The 23,207-nt window shown below is 48.1% G+C and overlaps 1 protein-coding gene across 1 annotated transcript in view; it reads left to right on the top strand.

Annotated features, from left to right (window-relative positions):
• Window positions 1-283: 283 nt before the first annotated feature.
• LOC120024699 (unconventional myosin-Va-like) overlaps window positions 284-23,207 on the top strand; it is a gene marked incomplete at its 5' end in the record, with an annotated part of 39,950 nt that continues 17,026 nt past the window's right edge. Inside the window, 22 exons of the mRNA XM_038968951.1 lie at window positions 284-296; window positions 3,526-3,632; window positions 3,905-4,170; window positions 4,347-4,428; window positions 4,942-5,082; window positions 7,100-7,225; window positions 7,515-7,598; window positions 10,182-10,337; window positions 11,261-11,358; window positions 11,678-11,873; window positions 12,226-12,437; window positions 12,826-12,982; window positions 14,293-14,532; window positions 14,668-14,916; window positions 16,229-16,322; window positions 17,010-17,158; window positions 20,240-20,353; window positions 20,618-20,752; window positions 20,848-20,904; window positions 21,188-21,415; window positions 21,930-22,030; window positions 22,508-22,564. Coding sequence (XP_038824879.1) covers window positions 284-296; window positions 3,526-3,632; window positions 3,905-4,170; window positions 4,347-4,428; window positions 4,942-5,082; window positions 7,100-7,225; window positions 7,515-7,598; window positions 10,182-10,337; window positions 11,261-11,358; window positions 11,678-11,873; window positions 12,226-12,437; window positions 12,826-12,982; window positions 14,293-14,532; window positions 14,668-14,916; window positions 16,229-16,322; window positions 17,010-17,158; window positions 20,240-20,353; window positions 20,618-20,752; window positions 20,848-20,904; window positions 21,188-21,415; window positions 21,930-22,030; window positions 22,508-22,564 — 3,062 coding nt within the window. The remainder of the gene's footprint in view (window positions 297-3,525; window positions 3,633-3,904; window positions 4,171-4,346; window positions 4,429-4,941; window positions 5,083-7,099; window positions 7,226-7,514; window positions 7,599-10,181; window positions 10,338-11,260; window positions 11,359-11,677; window positions 11,874-12,225; window positions 12,438-12,825; window positions 12,983-14,292; window positions 14,533-14,667; window positions 14,917-16,228; window positions 16,323-17,009; window positions 17,159-20,239; window positions 20,354-20,617; window positions 20,753-20,847; window positions 20,905-21,187; window positions 21,416-21,929; window positions 22,031-22,507; window positions 22,565-23,207) is intronic.

Here is a 23,207-nt window from a genome sequence, read left to right as displayed (position 1 = left end):
TATATACACACACACCTGACATTCCTTCTCACTTCTAGGTAATATATACCACACACACCTGACATTCCTTCTCACTTCTAGGTAAATATATACACACACACACCTGACATTCCTTCTCACTGCTAGGTAATATATACACACACACACCTGACATCCTTCTCACTGCTAGGTAATATATACACACACACACCTGACATCCTTCTCATGCTAGTAATATATACACACACACACCTGACATTCCTTCTCACTGCTAGGTAATATATACACACACACCTGACATGCCTTCTCACTGCTAGGTAATATATACACACACACCTGACATTCCTTCTCACTGCTAGGTAATATATACACACACACACCTGACATTTCCTTCTCACTGCTAGGTAATATATACACACACACACCTGACATGCCTTCTCACTGCTAGGTAATATATACACACACACACCTGACATTCCTTCTCACTGCTAGGTAATATATACACACACACACCTGACATTCCTTCTCCACTGCTAGGTAATATATACACACACACCTGACATGCCTTCTCACTGCTAGGTAATATATACACACACACACCTGACATTCCTTCTCACTGCTAGGTTAATATATACACACACACACCTGACATTCCTCTCACTGCTAGGTAATATATACACACACACAACCTGACATTCCTTCTCCACTGCTAGGTAATATATATCACACACACCCTGACATTCCTTCTCACTGCTAGTAATGTATACACCACACACTGACATGCCTTCTCACTGCTAGGTAGTAATATATACACACACCTGACATTCCTTCTCACTGCTAGGTAATATATACACACACACACCTGACATGCCTTCTCACTGCTAGGTAATATATACACACACACACCTGACATTGCCTTCTCACTGCTAGGTAATATATACACACACACACCTGACATTCCTTCTCACTGCTAGGTAATATATACACACACACCTGACATGCCTTCTCACTGCTAGGTAATATATACACACACACACCTGACATGCCTTCTCACTGCTAGGTAATATATACACACACACACCTGACATTCCTTCTCACTGCTAGGTAATATATACACACACACACCTGACATGCCTTCTCACTGCTAGGTAATATATACACACACACACCTGACATGCCTTCTCACTGCTAGGTAATATATACACACACACACCTGACATTCCTTCTCACTGCTAGGTAATATATATACACACACACCTGACATTCCTTCTCACTGCTAGGTAATATATACACACACACACCTGACATGCCTTCTCACTGCTAGGTAATATATACACACACACACCTGACATGCCTTCTCACTGCTAGGTAATATATACACACACACACCTGACATGCCTTCTCACTGCTAGGTAATATATACACACACACCTGACATTCCTTCTCACTGCTAGGTAATATATACACTCACACACCTGACATTCCTTCTCACTGCTAGGTAATATATACACACACACACCTGACATGCCTTCTCACTGCTAGGTAATATATACACACACACACCTGACATTCCTTCTCACTTCTAGGTAATATATACACACACACACCTGACATTCCTTCTCACTGCTAGGTAATATATACACACACACACCTGACATTCCTTCTCACTGCTAGGTAATATATACACACACACACACCTGACATTCCTTCTCACTGCTAGGTAATATATACACACACACACCTGACATTCCTTCTCACTGTTAGGTAATATATACACACACACACCTGACATTCCTTCTCACTGTTAGGTAATATATACACACACACACCTGACATTCCTTCTCACTGCTAGGTAATATATACACACACACCTGACATGCCTTCTCACTGCTAGGTAATATATACACACACACACCTGACATGCCTTCTCACTGCTAGGTAATATATACACACACACACACCTGACATTCCTTCTCACTGCTAGGTAATATATACACACACACACCTGACATTCCTTCTCACTGCTAGGTAATATATACACACACACACCTGACATTCCTTCTCACTGCTAGGTAATATATACACACACACACACCTGACATTCCTTCTCACTGCTAGGTAATATATACACACACACACCTGACATTCCTTCTCACTGCTAGGTAATATATACACACACACACCTGACATTCCTTCTCACTGCTAGGTAATATATACACACACACCTGACATGCCTTCTCACTGCTAAGTAATATATACACACACACACCTGACATGCCTTCTCACTGCTAGGTAATATATACACACACACACCTGACATGCCTTCTCACTGCTAGGTAATATATACACACACACACACCTGACATTCCTTCTCACTGCTAGGTAATATATACACACACACACACCTGACATGCCTTCTCACTGCTAGGTAAATTATACACACACACACCTGACATTCCTTCTCACTGCTAGGTAATATATACACACACACCTGACATGCCTTCTCACTGCTAGGTAATATATACACACACACACCTGACATGCCTTCTCACTGCTAGGTAATATATACACACACACACACCTGACATGCCTTCTCACTGCTAGGTAATATATACACACACACACCTGACATGCCTTCTCACTGCTAGGTAATATATACACTCACACACCTGACATGCCTTCTCACTGCTAGGTAATATATACACACACACACCTGACATTCCTTCTCACTTCTAGGTAATATATACACACACACACCTGACATTCCTTCTCACTGCTAGGTAATATATACACACACACACCTGACATGCCTTCTCACTGCTAGGTAATATATACACACACACACCTGACATGCCTTCTCACTGCTAGGTAATATATACACACACACACCTGACATGCCTTCTCACTGCTAGGTAATATATACACACACACACCTGACATTCCTTCTCACTGCTAGGTAATATATACACACACACACCTGACATTCCTTCTCACTGCTAGGTAATATATACACACACACACCTGACATTCCTTCTCACTGCTAGGTAATATATACACACACACACCTGACATTCCTTCTCACTGCTAGGTAATATATACACACACACACCTGACATTCCTTCTCACTGCTAGGTAATATATACACACACACACCTGACATTCCTTCTCACTGCTAGGTAATATATACACACACAACTAGGTTTAATTGTCACATACACTGGATAGGTGCAGTGAAACGTGCTGTTTTACAGGGTCAGCCATAGTAGTGTTGCGCCCCTGGAGTAAATTAGGTTTTAGTGTCTTTCTCAAGTGAACATAGACAGATTTTCACCTTGTCGACTTGTATATTCAAACCAGCTACCTTTCGGTTACTGGCCCAATGCTCTTAGCGCTAAGATACCCTACTGTCCTTGGTCACACACACACACACACACACACACACACACACACATGAACATTTCCCAGGCAGTCATTTACTCTGTCCCATTTTGGTTTTTAGTGTAGTGTTGATTTTGATAGTATTATTTTGTGTGTGTTTGTGTTCAGGCATCAACGAGTTGAACCAGAAGGGGCTGTTCCAGGTCCTGGCTGCCATCTTACATCTGGGCAACGTGGAGATCAAGGACCGAGACTCTGACAGCAGCATCATACCTGTAAGGAGACACCTCCAACCTCTCTGACCTCTAACCTCTATTATTAAACCTCTGACCTCTCCTAATGATTGACTCTTTCTCAAATCGTCTTGACTCACTTCCTCGCATCCTCTATCCTCACCTCCTTCTCAAAACCCATTGGAGAAGAAGGTCTGAGGGGAGGGACCTTGGACCTTCTCCAAGATGGTTAAGAAGGTTTAAGGAGATGGAAAGAATAGCAGAAAGACGAATTGAGCAATTGATTGAAATGACCATGAATCCCTCTCTCTCAGCCCAATAACCGCCACCTGACGGTGTTCTGTGAGCTGATGGGCGTGACCTACCAGGACATGTCTCATTGGCTGTGCCACAAGAAGCTGAAGACAGCCCAGGAGACCTACATCAAGCCCATCCCTCGGCTGCAAGCCTCCAATGCCCGCGACGCGCTCGCCAAACACATCTACGCCAAAGTCTTCAACTGGATCGTGGACCATGTCAACAAATCTCTGCGCGCCACCGTCAAACAGCACTCCTTCATAGGAGTCCTGGATATCTATGGGTGGGTTGTGTGTGTGTGTGTGTGTGTGTGTGTGTGTGTGTGTGTGTGTGTGTGTGTGTGTGTGTGTGTGTGTGTGTGTGTGTGTGTGTGTGTGTGTGTGTGTGTGTGTGTGTGTGTGTGTGTGTGTGTGTGTGTGTGAGAGACAGTCACTCTCTGACCTCTCCTCTGCTCTCCAGGTTTGAGACGTTTGAGATCAACAGTTTTGAACAGTTCTGTATCAACTATGCTAACGAGAAACTGCAACAGCAGTTTAACATGGTGAGAAAAGTGTGTGTGTCCTGTCTGAAACTGAACTCCTGTGGTGCCGTTGTCTAAATAACCCTGTTAGTGTGTAAAAGTATTCCAAAATAACAATATAAATAGTTTGATATCTTTGGTTATTGATGCAGAGTAACAATGTGATCCTCTCTGTACATGCTGACCTTCTCTCTCCTCTCCTCTCCTCTCCTCTCCTTTCTTCTCCCCTCCCCTCTCCTCTCCTCTCCCCTCCCTTTTCCTCTCCCCTCTCCTTTCCTTTCCTCTGCCCTCTCCTTTCCTCTCCTTTCCACTCCCCTCTCTTCTCCTCTCCTTTCCTCTCCTCTTTCTCCTCCCCTCTCCTATCCTCTCCCCTCCTTTCCTTTCCACTCCCCTCTCTTCTCCCCTCCTCTCCTTTCATCTCCCTCTTTCTCCTCCCCTCTCCTATCCTCTCCCCTCCTTTCCTTTCCACTCCTCTCTCTCTCCTCCCCTCCGCTCCTTTCCTCTCCTCTTTCTCCTCCCCTCTCCTATCTACAGCATGTGTTCAAGCTGGAGCAGGAGGAGTATTTGAAGGAGCAGATTCCCTGGACTCTGATAGACTTCTATGATAACCAGCCATGTATCAACCTCATAGAGGCCAAGATGGGGGTACTAGACCTGCTGGACGAAGAGTGCAAGGTACACACACACACACACACATACATACATACATACATACATACATACATACATACATACATACATACATACATACATACATACATACATACATACATACATACATACGTAATGCAGAGGCGCACACAGACACCCATAACACAGACACACACACACACACACATAATGCAGAGGCACACATACACATACACACACACACACACATATACATAATAGATATATACATACATACAGTGGGGCAAAAAAGTATTTAGTCAGCCACCAATTGTGCAAGTTCTCCCACTTAAAAAGATGAGAGAGGCCTGTAATTTTCATCATAGGTACACTTCAACTATGACAGACAAAATGAGAAAGAAAATCCAGAAAATCACATTGTAGGATTTTTTATGAATTTATTTGCAAATTATGGTGGAAAATAAGTATTTGGTCACCTACAAACAAGCAAGATTTCTGGCTCTCACAGACCTGTAACTTCTTCTTTAAGAGGCTCCTCTGTCCTCCACTCGTTACCTGTATTAATGGCACCTGTTTGAACTTGTTATCAGTATAAAAGGCACCTGTCCACAACCTCAAACAGTCACACTCCAAACTCCACTATGGCCAAGACCAAAGAGCTGTCAAAGGACACCAGAAACAAAATTGTAGACCTGCACCAGGCTGGGAAGACTAAATCTGCAATAGGTAAGCAGCTTGGTTTGAAGAAATCAACTGTGGGAGCAATTATTAGGAAATGGAAGACATACAAGACCACTGATAATCTCCCTCGATCTGGAGCTCCACGCAAGATCTCACCCCGTGGGGTCAAAATGATCACAAGAACGGTGAGCAAAAATCCCAGAACCACACGGGGGGACCTAGTGAATGACCTGCAGAGAGCTGGGACCAAAGTAACAAAGCCTACCATCAGTAACACACTACGCCGCCAGGGACTCAAATCCTGCAGTGCCAGACGTGTCCCCCTGCTTAAGCCAGTACATGTCCAGGCCCGTCTGAAGTTTGCTAGAGAGCATTTGGATGATCCAGAAGAAGATTGGGAGAATGTCATATGGCCAGATGAACCCAAAATATAACTTTTTGGTAAAAAAGGACAAAAAGTGTTTGGAGGACAAAGAATGCTGAGTTGCATCCAAAGAACACCATACCTACTGTGAAGCATGGGGGTGGAAACATCATGCTTTGGGGCTGTTTTTCTGCAAAGGGACCAGGACGACTGATCCGTGTAAAGGAAAGAATGAATGGGGCCATGTATCGTGAGATTTTGGGTGAAAACCTCCTTCCATCAGCAAGGGCATTGAAGATGAAACGTGGCTGGGTCTTTCAGCATGACAATGATCCCAAACACACCGCCCGGGCAACGAAGGAGTGGCTTCGTAAGAAGCATTTCAAGGTCCTGGTGTGGCCTAGCCAGTCTCCAGATCTCAACCCCATAGAAAATCTTTGGAGGGAGTTGAAAGTCCGTGTTGCCCAGCAACAGCCCCAAAACATCACTACTCTAGAGGAGATCTGCATGGAGGAATGGGCCAAAATACCAGCAACAGTGTGTGAAAACCTTGTGAAGACTTACAGAAAACGTTTGACCTCTGTCATTGCCAACAAAGGGTATATAACAAAGTATTGAGAAACTTTTGTTATTGACCAAATACTTATTTTCCACCATAATTTGCAAATAAATTCATAAAAAATCCTACAATGTGATTTTCTGGAAAAAAAATTCTCATTTTGTCTGTCATAGTTGAAGTGTACCTATGATGAAAATTACAGGCCTCTCTCATCTTTTTAAGTGGGAGAACTTGCACAATTGGTGGCTGACTAAATACTTTTTTGCCCCACTGTACATACATACACACATACATACATACATACATACATACATACATACATACATACATACATACATACATACATACATACATACATACATACATAAGGTGAGGTGCAGAGGTGCACACAGACACCCATAACACAGACACACACACATCCAGAGTAACTAGTGTGAACCAGTGTTCTGTGTGTCCAGATGCCTAAAGGTTCAGATGACTCGTGGGCCCAGAAGCTGTATAACACCCATCTGAAGACCTGCTCTCTGTTTGAGAAACCTCGCATGTCCAACAAAGCCTTCATCATACAGCACTTCGCTGACAAGGTACTGATCACTGTGTGTTGTGTGTGCAGTGTTGATGTCTTGGCTGACCCAGTACTGCTGAGTTCTGTTTTAGTCTCAGTGTCCGGTTACAGAGAGAGGGAAGTGAGCGGGTTCACTCTATGAATAAAATGAATGCTGTTCTGATTGATAATCTGAGTCAAAATTGACAATAATCTGAGTCAAAGTTGACAGTTCTGATTGATAATCTGAGTCAAAATTGACAGTTCTGAAAATCACTTTGGATAAAAGTGTCAGCAAAATGACTTTATTTTCTAACTGTTGTGTCCAGGTGCAGTACCAGTGTGATGGCTTTCTGGAGAAGAACAAGGACACAGTGAATGAAGAGCAGATCAATGTCCTGAAGGCCAGCAAGGTGTGTGTCCCTGCCAAACACACACACACACACACACACTGCACGTTCAATGGGTAACACACACACACACACTGCACGTTCAATGGGTAACACGCACACACACCGCACATTCAACAGGTAACACACACACACACTGCACGTTCAATGGGTAACACACACACACACTGCACGTTCAATGGGTAACACACACACACACTGCACGTTCAATGGGTAACACACACACACACTGCACGTTCAATGGGTAACACACACACACACTGCACGTTCAATGGGTAACACACACACACACTGCACATTCAATGGGTAACACACACACACACTGCACGTTCAATGGGTAACACACACACACACCGCACATTCAATGGGTAACACGCACACACACCGCACATTCAATGGGTAACACACACACACACTGCACGTTCAATGGGTAACACACACACGCACTGCACATTCAACAGGTAACACACACACATTTGATGACTTTCTCATTAGTGCGTATGTTTGACAGTCTGTGTTGTCTCACTGAATGACCTCCGACAGGGAACCCAGTGAAGGTCAGGAGAAACAGCACCATCAGCTGTCCATGTGGTGTAATGATGATGTGCACACAGTTGGAGACATTTTCTGTCCACCAAATAGGCCTTGCAGTGTGTGTGTGTATGCGTGTGTGTGTATAAAGACTCACTCTGCCCGTTGTTCTGTTGTAGAGGCCAGCAGCAGCAGAGAGGGGTAAGGGTTAAAACACTCCTTTAACCCCTAACACCTTAAACACACACAGGGTTAACTACACTGGAACAATCATCCATGGCAATACTGTGTGCGTGTATGTGTGTGTACGTGTGTGTTGCCATGGAAACCAGCTTGACTAACCAGTAATGGTGTAGAAGTGATAATGACTCTTTAATGAGAATGAAGCTATAGAAATCTAGCATTTCAACCCATCCTCATGGTTCTGTGTGTGTTTGTGTCGACAATAAACACACATTCCTTCTGTGCCTACCATCAGCGAAGAGACGGCTCAGTCATGTGTTCTGCTGTCTGAGCCGTCAGACATTGTGCCACGTCTATGGTCTGATGCCGTGTTATCATTACAAACAGCCTTGGTCCGCAGACACCATGACACCTACCCTGCCTGTTCTGATGGCCCTTTGATTTGCATTTCTACTTTTATATCAATTATACTTTGAATATGTTTTAGATGTGTGTACTGAAATTATTTTGAATTCCTAGGTTTCTTTCATTTTTGGTTAATCTTTATTTTGTCGTTGTGTTGTTTGTTTTACATCTGTTGTCCATGTGTCTGTCCCGTCATGACAACAACCGTTAAACAGCTAAAGGTAAACATGCTGCCCTCCTCATTTACCCTCTTTCTGTCTCAACCTTCGTTAGTTCTTTCTATCTTTCTAACCCTCTATCTTACTAACCCACACCATTCATTCTTCCTCACCGTGGTCTCACATCAGCTCAAATGGCACTTAAGTATGTGGCGGGGGGGGGGGGGGGGGCTGAACGGACGCAGCGGCACTGGAGACTACCCCGGGGGGGGCTGAACGGACGCTGCAGCACTGGAGACTACCCGGGGGGGGCTGAACGGACGCTGCAGCACTGGAGACTACCCGGGGGGGGCTGAACGGACGCAGCAGCACTGGAGACTACCCCGGGGGGGGGGGGGCTGAACAGACGCAGCAGCACTGGAGACTACCCCGGGGGGGGCTGAACGGACGCAGCGGCACTGGAGACTACCCCGGGGGGGGCTGAACGAACGCTGCAGCACTGGAGACTACCCCGGGGGGGGCTGAACAGACGCAGCAGCACTGGAGACTACCCCGGGGGGGGCTGGACGGCCGCTGCAGCACTGGAGACTACCCAGGGGGGGGGGGGGCTGAACAGACGCAGCAGCACTGGAGACTACCCCGGGGGGGGCTGAACGGACGCAGCAGCACTGGAGACTACCTGGGGGGGGCTGAACGGACGCTGCAGCACTGGAGACTACCCAGGGGGGGGGGGGCTGAACAGACGCAGCAGCACTGGAGACTACCCCGGGGGGGCTGAACGGACGCAGCAGCACTGGAGACTACCCCGGGGGGGCTGAACGGACGCAGCAGCACTGGAGACTACCTGGGGGGGGCTGAACGGACGCTGCAGCACTGGAGACTACCCCGGGGGGGGGGGGGCTGAACAGACGCAGCAGCACTGGAGATACCCGGGGGGGGGGGGCTGAACGGACCCTGCAGCACTGGAGACTACCCCGGGGGGGGGGGCTGCACTGTGGCCCTCTCCCCATCTTAACCAACCACAATACAGAGAACACAATAACCAATCGCTTTCTCCTTGAACCATAACATGTACAATGTTCTTTGTTGTCATTTTAGATTGTTAGATAGAAAGGATGGTATGAATAAGCCTCCCACAGATACCTATGGCTAACAATGCAAACTATTAGCTGAGCAAGTTTGTGACGTAACTGTCTGTTGGATGCTGCTACCTTTTTATTTATACAAGTCATATATATATATATATAAGTCAATTAAGAACAGTGTCTTATTTGTAGTAATGTTTGTTTGTGTGTGTGTGTGTGTGTAGTTGGACCTGCTAGTGGAGCTGTTTCAGGATGAGGAGAAAGTGACCAGTCCGACAGGGACCGCTCCAGGAGGTCGAACACGACTCAGTGTCAAACCAAAACAGATCAGATCTGCTGGAGCAAGCAGCAAGGAGCACAAGAAGACTGTTGGCTGCCAGGTAGACTGATCATAGACACACACACCTACGGACACTCAGACCAGGGTTGGGACTTGCCAACCAGAGTCAGAATAGCTGAAATGTTTTTCTCCTCTGTCTCTGTCCTCTCTTCTCCCTATCTCCTCTGTCTCTGTCCTCTCTTCTCCCTATCTCCTATGTCTCTGTCCTCTCTTCACCCTCTCTCCTCTGTCCTCTCTTCTCTCCCTCTCCTCTGTCTCTGTCCTCTCTTCTCTCGCTCTCCTCTGTCCTCTCTTCTCCCTCTCTCCTCTGCCTCTGTCCTCTATTCTCCCTCTCTCCTCTGTCTCTGTCCTCTCTTCTCCCTCTCTCCTCTGTCTCTGTCCTCTCTTCTCCCTCTCTCCTATGTCTCTGTCCTCTCTTCTCCCTCTCTCCTCTGTCCTCTCTTCTCTCCCTCTCCTCTGTCTCTGTCCTCTCTTCTCTCTCTCTCCTCTGTCCTCTTCTCCCTCTCTCCTCTGTCCTCTCTTCTCCCTCTCTCCTCTGTCTCTGTCCTCTCTTCTCCCTCTCTCCTCTGTCGCTGTCCTCTCTTCTCCCTCTCTCCTCTGTCTCTGTCCTCTCTTCTCCCTCTGTCTCTGTCCTCTCTTCTCCCTCTCTCCTCTGTCTCTGTCCTCTCTTCTCCCTTTCTCCTCTGTCTCTGTCCTCTCTTCTCCCTCTCTCCTCTGTCCTCTCTTCTCTCTCTCTCCTCTGTCCTCTGTTTCTGTCCTCTCTTCTCCCTCTGTCTCTGTCCTCTCTTCTCCCTCTCTCCTCTGTCTCTGTCCTCTCTTCTCCCTCTCTCCTCTGTCTCTGTCCTCTCTTCTCCCTCTCTCCTCTGTCCTCTCTTTTCTCTCTCTCCTCTGTCCTCTGTTTCTGTCCTCCCTTCTCCCTCTCTCCTCTGTCCTCTCTTCTCCCTCTCTCCTCTCCTCCTGTAGTTCCGGAACTCTCTGGCTATGTTGATGGAGACTCTGAATGCGACCACTCCTCACTATGTTCGCTGCATCAAGCCCAACGACCTCAAGTTCCCCTTCACGTGAGTATCTGCATGCTACTCTGGTTAAGTTGCCATAGTACCATCTGACTTGGCAAGATGATGTTAGGTGAATGTAATTGTGATGTCATGAGGCTGAATGGTTCTCTCCAGGTCTGGCTGGTATGGTTGGATTAACTATGTGAATGTTGTCTTTAGGTTTGACCCTAACATTAGTGGAATGTTGTCTTTAGGTTTGACCCTAACATTAGTGGAATATTGTCTTTAAGTTTGACCCTAATGTTAGGTGTACGTTGTCTTTAGGTTGAGCTGAATGTTGTGTGTGGGTCTGACCCTAACGTTAGGTGAATGTTGTCTTTAGGTTTGACCCTAAGCGAGCGGTGCAGCAGCTCAGAGCCTGTGGTGTTCTGGAAACCATCCGCATCTCAGCCGCAGGCTTCCCATCCAGGTGGACCTACCAGGAGTTCTTCAGTCGTTACCGGGTTCTGATGAAGCAGAAGGACGTCCTGTCGGACAGGAGGCTGACCTGTAGGAATGTCCTGGAGAAACTGGTGCAGGTATGAGGGGTCAGGGGTTAGAGGTCAGGCCTGTTTGAGATCAACTACATTGCAATCAGACTGCGCAGAATCAAAGATCTACAAATCATCTTCCGTCCCAATTATTTATGTCAGAGATGGTCAACTCCAGTTCTCGGGGGCCGGAGGGGTGAGACACATTCTCCCCATCCCTAGCAAACCCAGCTGATTAAACTAACTGCATGATGAGTCAGGTTTGTTAGCTGGGGCAAAAGTGTGACACCAATCAGGACCACGACTGGAGTTGCCCATCCCTGATTTATGAGCAATTCTGGACCTCACCTTGCTCAAACTGATCCCCTAAAACAGGATGTTTCTCTCTGTCTCTCTCCAGGACCAGGACAAGTACCAGTTTGGTAAGACGAAGATCTTCTTCAGGGCTGGTCAGGTTGCCTACCTGGAGAAGCTGAGAGCTGATAAGCTGAGGAAGGCGTGCGTCCGCATCCAGAAGACCATCCGCTGCTGGCTGGTACGCAAGAAGTACCTCCGCAAGAAGCATGCTGCCATCACCATCCAGAGATACACCCGCGGACACCAGGCCCGCTGGTCAGTGGAGCACACACCTGTCACTCAGCACCCTCTGGACAATCACGATGCAGATAAAAGTAGTTTAGACTGTATGACTTCCTGAAAAGGAGCAAATCAGAATTGTCTGATGTATTGTAGGAAGTGGGAACATTTTTATAAATATCTATTTGTGATTTGATTGATTTGTTAATCGGATCAGTTGGAGGTTATTGGTGGGTAAATTATGGTAATTCAACAGCATTTTTCACCAATTACCCTGAATACATTCTTTCTCCCCTACCTTCTCTGTCTCCTCTGTCCCACGTCTCTCTCCTGCCTCCCCTCTCTCTCTCCCCTGCCTCTCTCCCTCCCCTCTCCCTCTCTCCTGCCTCCTCTGTCCCCCTCTCTCACTCTCTCCCTGCCCCAGTCTGGTCAAGTACATGCGTCAGACCCTGGCAGCCATCACTATCCAGAAGTTCCAGAGGATGTGTGTTCAGAGGAAACTGTACCTACAGAAGCAGGCTGCTGCCCTGGTCATGCAGACTATCCTCAGAGCATACATGGCCCGACAGAAATACCAAGGGGTGAGAGACACATACAGTATACACACACTACATGTTTCTTGTTTTACTCTCTTTGTGGAGGGACATTTGTGGAGATTTGGATAGAAGAACCAACACACACACACACACCTAGCACTGCCAGCTAATAGCACAGCTGTCCTGCATGTCTGTCAGCAGTGTGGTTTATAAATAACTCCAGTTCAACGTTGGATGGACTTGGGTCACCCTCATACCTGAACCACTGCCAGGGAGTTAGGGAGAAAACTAGGCTGGTGTCTCTCTGGTTACTGGGAGCTAGGTAGAGAACTGGGCTGGTGTCTCTGGTTACTGGGAATTAGGGAGAGAACTAGGCTGGTGTCTCTCTGGTTACTGGGAGCTAGGTAGAGAACTGGGCTGGTGTCTCTGGTTACTGGGAATTAGGGAGAGAACTAGGCTGGTGTCTCTCTGGTTACTGGGAGCTAGGTAGAGAACTGGGCTGGTGTCTCTGGTTACTGGGAATTAGGGAGAGAACTAGGCTGGTGTCTCTGGTTACTGGGAGGGAGAGAACTAGGCTGGTGTCTCTCTGGTTACTGGGAGTTAGGGAGAGAACTAGGCTGGTGTCTCTCTGGTTACTGGGAGTTAGGGAGAGAACTAGGCTGGTGTCTCTCTGGTTACTGGGAGTTAGGGAGAGAACTAGGCTGGTGTCTCTGGTTACTGGGAGGGAGAGAACTAGGCTGGTGTCTCTCTGGTTACTGGGAGTTAGGGAGAGAACTAGGCTGGTGTCTCTCTGGTTACTGGGAGTTAGGGAGAGAACTAGGCTGGTGTCTCTCTGGTTACTGGGAGTTAGGGAGAGAACTAGGCTGGTGTCTCTGGTTACTGGGAGTTAGGGAGAGAACTAGGCTGGTGTCTCTGGTTACTGGGAGGGAGAGAACTAGGCTGGTGTCTCTCTGGTTACTGGGAGTTAGGGAGAGAACTAGGCTGGTGTCTCTGGTTACTGGGAGTTAGGGAGAGAACTAGGCTGATGTCTCTTTGGTCACTGGGGCCATGTTAGGGTCAGGTGACATGGCAGTAGTAAGGGACTGTCCCACTGACTGACACACACAGCTGACCTCTTTAACATAACCCTGCCAGGATATCTGTTTGTCTCTCTCTCTCTGTGTCTCTCTCTCTCTGTGTCTCTGACATCACTCGTCTGTTATATTAGGTAGAAGAGTAGACACTAGATAGATCTCTTGTTGTTGTGGATTAACAGCAAGATGAAGCCCAGGAGACCAATAACAGCTCAGGAACACCAGAATTCTCACATTACATTCACAGGAACTAACTCTCTCTTTCTCCCTCTCTCTCCACAGTTGCTGCGTAACCACAAAGCTGTGTTCATCCAGAAACACGTGCGTGGCTGGCTGGCCAGACAGCGGTACAAGCGATCCCTGCGAGCCATCGTCTATCTGCAGTGCTGCATCAGGAGGATGAAGGCCAAGAAAGAGCTGAAGAAGCTGAAAATCGAGGCCCGCTCCGTTGAACATTTCAAGAAACTTAACGTTGGCATGGAGAATAAGATCATGCAGCTGCAGAGGAGGTTAGATGAACAGGTGGGGCTCTGTAGAAACCAGGTGGCCATTTTGGATCTTTGTGCTGCTGGATAACAAACTCTCCTCCAAGAGTGACTGCTCGAACAGAATATGCATCTTCACACATTACATTAACATGATCTCTCTCTCTCCCAGGCTAAAGACAACCGTGTGACTAGCGAGCGGCTGAGCTGTCTGGAGACGTCCCACGCGGTGGAGAGTGACAAGCTGAAGGTAGAGGTGTCTAAGCTGAAGGGGATAGAAGAGGAAGCCAAGAACAACGCCAACCGTGTCACTTCCCTTCTGGAGGAGCTGGAGAGGCTGAGGAAGGAGCTGACCACCACCCAGAAAGAGAAGAAGACCATAGAGGACTGGGCTACCAAGTACAGGGATGAGATGGAAAAGGTGAGGGATGAGGAGGGTGGTGGGATAGAAAACGGCTCACTCTAGTCATCTCTTCATCTTATCTCCTCCAGTCACTTCTCAGATATATTTCAGTTAAATGGCTCCCTTTCATACATCGTTCCCATAGTGGCCCTATAGAAGTGTGACAAGTTTGTATAAGAATGTGTAATGTGTGTCGTGGTTCAACGGTTTAGGACCCAGGGGAATCTACTGCAGACTGGGCATATGGCGGGCTGGGAGGCCATTGCCTTGGTGCAGGTGAGACCGGTAGACTAGTGTAGTGTGGATGTGTAGGTGAGACAGGTAGACTAGTGTAGTGTGGGTGTGTAGGTGAGACAGGTAGGCTGGTGTAGTGTGGGTGTGTAGGTGAGACAGGTAGACTAGTGTGGGTGTGTAGGTGAGACAGGTAGAGTAGTGTGGGTGTGTAGGTGAGACAGGTAGACTAGTGTAGTGTGGGTGTGTAGGTGAGACAGGTAGACTAGTGTGGTTGTGTAGTTAATAGCAGGTAGACTAGTGTGGGTGTGTAGGTGAGACAGGTAGACTAGTGTGATTGTGTAGTTAATAGCAGGTAGACTAGTGTAGTGTGGGTGTGTAGGTGAGACAAGTAGACTAGTGTAGTGTGGGTGTGTAGGTGAGACAGGTAGACTAGTGTGGTGTGGTTGTGTAGTTAATAGCAGGTAGACTAGTGTAGTGTGGGTGTGTAGGTGAGACAGGTAGACTCGTGTAGTGTGGTTGTGTAGTTAATAGCAGGTAGACTAGTGTAGTGTGGGTGTGTAGGTGAGACAGGTAGACTCGTGTAGTGTGGTTGTGTAGTTAATAGCAGGTAGACTAGTGTAGTGTGGGTGTGTAGGTGAGACAGGTAGACTCGTGTGGTGTGGTTGTGTAGTTAATAGCAGGTAGACTAGTGTAGTGTGGGTGTGTAGGTGAGACAGGTAGACTCGTGTGGTGTGGTTGTGTAGTTAATAGCAGGTAGACTAGTGCTAGCTGTGCAGTACAGTAGAGCAGTCCTCCAGAAGCCCAGTGAAATCAACTAAACCCCAATGTCCCGACAGTCCAGACCTAAGTCAGATACAGAACATCTGTCAAATACTGAAGATGCACTTGATTTGTTTCACCCTGTACACTGGAACCAATGGAAATGTTCTAAAACGCCCCCACCTCTGCACACTGGTCCAGCAAATCAAGTACACCTTTAAGTATTTGAAACTATTTGACCCAGATCTGCTAGTGTTCTCAAATCACATGATTGATGGATTACTGGACCAATAGGCTGTGGTAGACTTGATTGAAGTATTTTCTCCTGTGTGTGAAGATGGTAGCAGAGCTGAAGCAGCAGAATGGTCTGCTGAAGACCGAGAAAGACGACCTGAACCGAATGATCAAGGAACAGAGCCAGCAGATGACAGGTACCCAACCATTCACTAGCTTTAGACCAATCACATTCACTGTTACTATATTTAGACCAATCACATTCCGTGTTAATACTTTTAGATCAATCACATTCATTGTTGAAGTTCCATACAGAGAATTGATGATACGTTCCCCACACGTGCTGAACTTGTCTTCTTTCTCCTCTCTCTCCCCCTTTCCCTTCTTCTCTCTGTGCTCTCTCCTCCCCATCTCCACCTCCTCCCCCTTTCCCTTCTTCTCTGCTCTCTCCTCCCCATCTCCACCTCCTCCCCCTTTCCCTTCTTCTCTCTGTGCTCTCTCCTCCCCATCTCCACCTCCTCCCCCTTTCCCTTCTTCTCTGCTCTCTCCTCCCCATCTCCACCTCCTCCCCCTTTCCCTTCTTCTCTCTGTGCTCTCTCCTCCCCATCTCCACCTCCTCCCCCTTTCCCTTCTTCTCTCTGTGCTCTCTCCTCCCCATCTCCACCTCCTCCCCCTTTCCCTTCTTCTCTCTGTGCTCTCTCCTCCCCATCTCCACCTCCTCCCCCTTTCCCTTCTTCTCTCTGTGCTCTCTCCTCCCCATCTCCACCTCCTCCCCCTTTCCCTTCTTCTCTCTGTGCTCTCTCCTCCCCATCTCCACCTCCTCCCCCTTTCCCTTCTTCTCTCTGTGCTCTCTCCTCCCCATCTCCACCTCCTCCCCCTTTCAGAGAAAATGACTCGTGCATTAGCGGAGGAGACTCAGCAGTTGGAGAGCGATCTGAACGAGGAGAGGTCTCGCTACCAGAACCTCCTTACAGAACACCTGAGACTGGAGGAACGCTACGACGACCTCAAGGAAGAAATCACTCTCTCTGTGGTAGGAGGCTAACGCATAGCATGTCAACATTTTCACACTCACAAACACTGGACCAAACCAGACCACAAACACTGGACCAAACCAGACCACACACACTCACAAACACTGGACCAAACCAGACCACACACACTCACAAACACTGGACCGAACCAGACCACACACTCACAAACACTGGACCAAACCAGACCACACACTCACAAACACTGGACCGAACCAGACCACACACACTCACAAACACTGGACCGAACCAGACCACACACACTCACAAACACTGGACCGAACCAGACCACACACTCACAAACACTGGACCGAACCAGACCACACACTCACAAACACGGGACCGAGCCAGACCACACACACTCACAAACACGGGACCGAACCAGACCACACACACTCACAAACACTGGACCGAACCAGACCACACACTCACAAACACTGGACCGAACCAGACCACACACACTCACAAACACTGGACCGAACCAGACCACACACACTCACAAACACTGGACCGAACCAGACCACACACACTCACAAACACTGGACCGAACCAGACCACACACTCACAAACACGGGACCGAGCCAGACCACACACACTCACAAACACTGGACCGAACCAGACCACACACACTCATAAACACTGGACCGAACCAGACCACACACTCACAAACACTGGACCGAACCAGACCACACACTCACAAACACTGGACCGAACCAGACCACACACACTCACAAACACTGGACCGAACCAGACCACACACTCACAAACACTGGACCGAACCAGACCACACACACTCACAAACACTGGACCGAACCAGACCACACACACTCACAAACACTGGACCGAACCAGACCACACACACTCACAAACACTGGACCGAACCAGACCACACACACTCACAAACACTGGACCAAACCAGACCACACACACTCATAAACACTGGACCGAACCAGACCACACACACTCACAAACACTGGACCGAACCAGACCACACACACTCACAAACACTGGACCGAACCAGACCACACACACTCACAAACACTGGACCGAACCAGACCACACACACTCACAAACACTGGACCGAGCCAGACCACACACACTCACAAACACTGGACCGAACCAGACCACACACACTCACAAACACTGGACCGAACCAGACCACACACACTCACAAACACTGGACCGAACCAGACCACACACACTCACAAACACTGGACCGAACCAGACCACACACACTCACAAACACTGGACCAAACCAGACCACACACACTCACAAACACTGGACCGAACCAGACCACACACACTCACAAACACTGGACCGAACCAGACCACACACACTCACAAACACTGGACCGAACCAGACCACTCACAAACACTGGACCGAACCAGACCACTCACAAACACTGGACCGAACCAGACCACACACTCACAAACACTGGACCGAACCAGACCACACACACTCACAAACACTGGACCAAACCAGACCACACACACTCACAAACACTGGACCGAACCAGACCACACACACTCACAAACACTGGACCGAACCAGACCACACACACTCACAAACACTGGACCGAACCAGACCACACACACTCACAAACACTGGACCGAACCAGACCACACACACTCACAAACACTGGACCGAACCAGACCACACACACTCACAAACACTGGACCGAACCAGACCACACACACTCACAAACACTGGACCGAACCAGACCACACACACTCACAAACACTGGACCGAACCAGACCACACACACTCACAAACACTGGACCAAACCAGACCACACACACTCACAAACACTGGACCGAACCAGACCACTCACAAACACTGGACCAAACCAGACCACACACACTCACAAACACTGGACCGAACCAGACCACTCACAAACACTGGACCGAACCAGACCACACACACTCACAAACACTGGACCGAACCAGACCACACACACTCACAAACACTGGACCGAACCAGACCACACACACTCACAAACACTGGACCGAACCAGACCACACACACTCACAAACACTGGACCGAACCAGACCACACACACTCACAAACACTGGACCGAACCAGACCACACACACTCACAAACACTGGACCGAACCAGACCACACACACTCACAAACACTGGACCGAGCCAGACCACACACACTCACAAACACTGGACCGAACCAGACCACACACACTCACAAACACTGGACCGAACCAGACCACACACACTCACAAACACTGGACCGAACCAGACCACACACACTCACAAACACTGGACCGAACCAGACCACACACACTCACAAACACTGGACCGAACCAGACCACTCACAAACACTGGACCGAGCCAGACCACACACACTCACAAACACTGGACCGAGCCAGACCACACACACTCACAAACACTGGACCGAACCAGACCACACACACTCACAAACACTGGACCGAACCAGACCACACACACTCACAAACACTGGACCGAACCAGACCACACACACTCACAAACACTGGACCGAACCAGACCACACACACTCACAAACACTGGACCGAACCAGACCACACACACTCACAAACACTGGACCGAACCAGACCACACACACTCACAAACACTGGACCGAACCAGACCACACACACTCACAAACACTGGACCGAACCAGACCACACACACTCACAAACACTGGACCGAACCAGACCACACACACTCACAAACACTGGACCGAGCCAGACCACACACACTCACAAACACTGGACCGAGCCAGACCACACACACTCACAAACACTGGACCGAACCAGACCACTCACAAACACTGGACCAAACCAGACCACACACACTCACAAACACTGGACCGAACCAGACCACACACACTCACAAACACTGGACCAAACCAGACCACACACACTCACAAACACTGGACCGAACCAGACCACACACAAACACTGGACCGAACCAGACCACACACACTCACAAACACTGGACCAAACCAGACCACACATACTTACACACACGCCACACTGCCCCGCCATACTACACGGACACACACCAAACAAACACACACTAATGTCCCCTTGCCCCTCCTTTCTCCAGAGCGTGCCCAAGCCCGGCCACAGGAGAACAGACTCCACCCACAGCAGCAACGGATCAGAGTGCACCTACAACTCCGAGTTCGCCGAATCAGAAGAAAGTTCCCGACATGGAGAAGTGAGTGGGGCAGGACTTAGAAAGGAACTTCCTCTCACCATTAGAAAATGTTACAAAAAACTTGTTTATGTTGGTTCAACCTGTTCTGTAGTTATTTTAACAGTTATTACAACTACAACCCTGCAGAATTGGTCGTCATTCAGTAAAACACTTTCTGTAATGTTTTAGGATTGACAGCTAATGTCTTTAATGCCCACGACGATGCCCCAAAGCTCCGCCTATCAGTGTCATTCCTGTCTCTGACCTCACTTCCTGTTGTGACAGGATGTGACCCGGGGCATGGACACGTCTCTGACTCTGAAGCTGCAGAAGCGCGTGACCGAGCTGGAGCAGGAGAAATCCTCTCTCCGCAACGAGCTAGAAAACAAGGAGGAGCAGTTCCAGCGGGCTAGAGTCAGGGTACAGCCACAGTAATACACAATATTACTACAATACTATGCTGTATTACAACCACAGTCTTACTTACTTTACTGTCGGACCTCTCTGTCTGTCAGGATGATGAGGAGCATAAGAAATCACGTGGAGCAGAACTGGAGTACGAGTCTCTCAAGGTATTGTATAGATATCCAATCTACTCATATCTACGGTAGTGGGTAGGGGCTAGGACTTAGGTGGGCAACAGCTCGTGGCTCAAGGGCCCCGGGGGCCGCCAGTTGCCCATCATGGGGCTAGGGGTTGATTTTGGGACTGGATTTTCTGGGTGAGTGTGTTGTATACATAGATGATTAGAGATCTCTAGATGGATATAACCCATTTTAGCATTGACATTTCCATCTCTATGGGTGTGTATTAACTCTCTGTCTGCCGCCGGCGGTATCCATCTTTAATCCACAGCGCCAGGAGCTGGATTCCGAGAACAAGAAGTTGAAGCACGACCTGACCGCAATGAGGCAGAGCCTGCTGGGTAATGCAGGCGCTGGGGCGGGGGCACCAGGAAGTCCACCCTACAAAGTTCTCATGGACCAACTGAACTCCTCGTGCGAGGAGCTGGAGGTGCGGAAAGAGGAGGTGCTGATTCTACGATCTCAACTGGTCTCACAGAAGGAGGCCATGCAGCACAAGGTAGGAGACATGGAGGGACCCACACACACACACACACGTACACGGACATGTGCAAACACACACACATGCACACTGACCCATGCACAGACACGCATATATACACACAGTCTCGCAGATATATATACACATACACACACGTGAAACCTTTTCATGTCTGTCCACTGCACTATCAATGCTTCTAACACTCCAGTCTCTTCTCTCCTTCTATCCCTCTCTCCTCTCTTCTCTCTCCTGCCATGCCTTCCTAAAGGATGAGAAGGTACTAGAACTCTGCTGACTGCATGCTCTGGGAATTACTAGCTTAAACACATACACACGTGCCACTGATTTATTTGCATGTAACACCACCGTATGTATTGTCTTTAGATTCACAATACTGGATGGGTCAAGATTAAAGTGGAATAATAGTGTCATAATGTCTCTGTTCTCTGCCTGATGCTCTGTTGTGTCTTCTCTACATGTGAATGTGGTTCTTTTCCTCTCTCATCCCCCTCCATGTCATCCCTCTCTCCAGGAGACAATGACAGAGCCAGTGCACTATGCAGAGGATGTCCATAAGATGAAGGACTCTGGTGCAATCACTCAGGCTTATCTAGGACTCAAAGAGACCAACAGGTACATCTCTCTTTCTCTCTCTCTCTCTTTTTTTCTTTTGCTTTCCCTCCCCCATCCCTCTATCTCCTTCTCTCTGTATCTCCTCTCTCTCTCTTGCTTTCTCTCTCTCCCCTTCTCTTCGCTTTCCCTCTCCTTCTCGCTTTCTCTCTCTCCCTTTCTCTCTTTCACTTTCTCTTTTTTTCTTTCCTTCCCCCTCTATCTCTTTCTCTCTCCCCTTCTCTTTCGCTTTCCCTCCCCCTCTATCTCCTTCTTTTTCTCTCTCACGTTCTTTCATTTTCTTTCTTTCGCTTTCCCTCCCCCCTGTCTGTCACCCCCTTCCCTCGTTCCCTTCCTCCCCCCAGAGGTCCACAGAGGACTCATTACAGTACAAGCTCCCCACCAGTATGTCTGATGTACTCCATGAGTACACTCAGTGTGTGTGAGATCTGTATGTGTTTGAGAACTGTGTGTGTGAACTCCTCTCTCTGTTTTGCGCAGATCTCCCAGGTTCTTGCATAAACCACTAGAAGCCAATGAGCTCCTAAATCGGCTCAGGTAACCAATCAGATGTGTCCTTTGCATCGTGAGGCAGAGCATGCGTGGCCACGCTGACCAATGGGGATTGAGCAAGACTGAGCGGAGGCTTTTTATTGGATAGGATAATATAGTTGATGATGGCTGGCTGATATTGAATCTATATTAATGATATATTATGTAGGTGATAAAACTAGATTTGCTTCAGTAGCAATGGGTCTGCTTGTTTTGCACGCCGTGCGATGCCTAACCTGTACTGTACTGTAAGTGGCGAAGGCGGCATAAGCTGCCTGCTAACTAGTATGATGATGACGCTAAGCTAGGTTAGCCTGCGTAATATTGGTCATCGAACTAGCATGGTAATTAAGCTAAGCTAGGTTAGCCTACATAGCATTGGTAATCTAACTAGCATGTTGAAGCTAAAGTAGGTTAGCCTCCGTATGGGTTGAAGGTTGAAGGCATGAATGATGTACAGACTCTTAATTACTAATCAGCTCCTATGAAATGTCTTCTTCTGCATGGAACCAACCCTGCATCTTTACCAGCCGTGTGTTTCCCTGTGTTGTGTTTTGTTAGTTCCATCATGTTGCTACCACCCTGTGTGTTACGTTGCATTAAGAATCCTTGTCATTTCAGACTTTGATCATTTTGCTTGTTCTCTACC

This window comes from Salvelinus namaycush, chromosome 30 (genome assembly GCF_016432855.1).
Source record: "Salvelinus namaycush isolate Seneca chromosome 30, SaNama_1.0, whole genome shotgun sequence".
NCBI lineage: Eukaryota > Metazoa > Chordata > Actinopteri > Salmoniformes > Salmonidae > Salvelinus > Salvelinus namaycush.
This window is presented reverse-complemented; position numbering and strand designations above follow the sequence as displayed.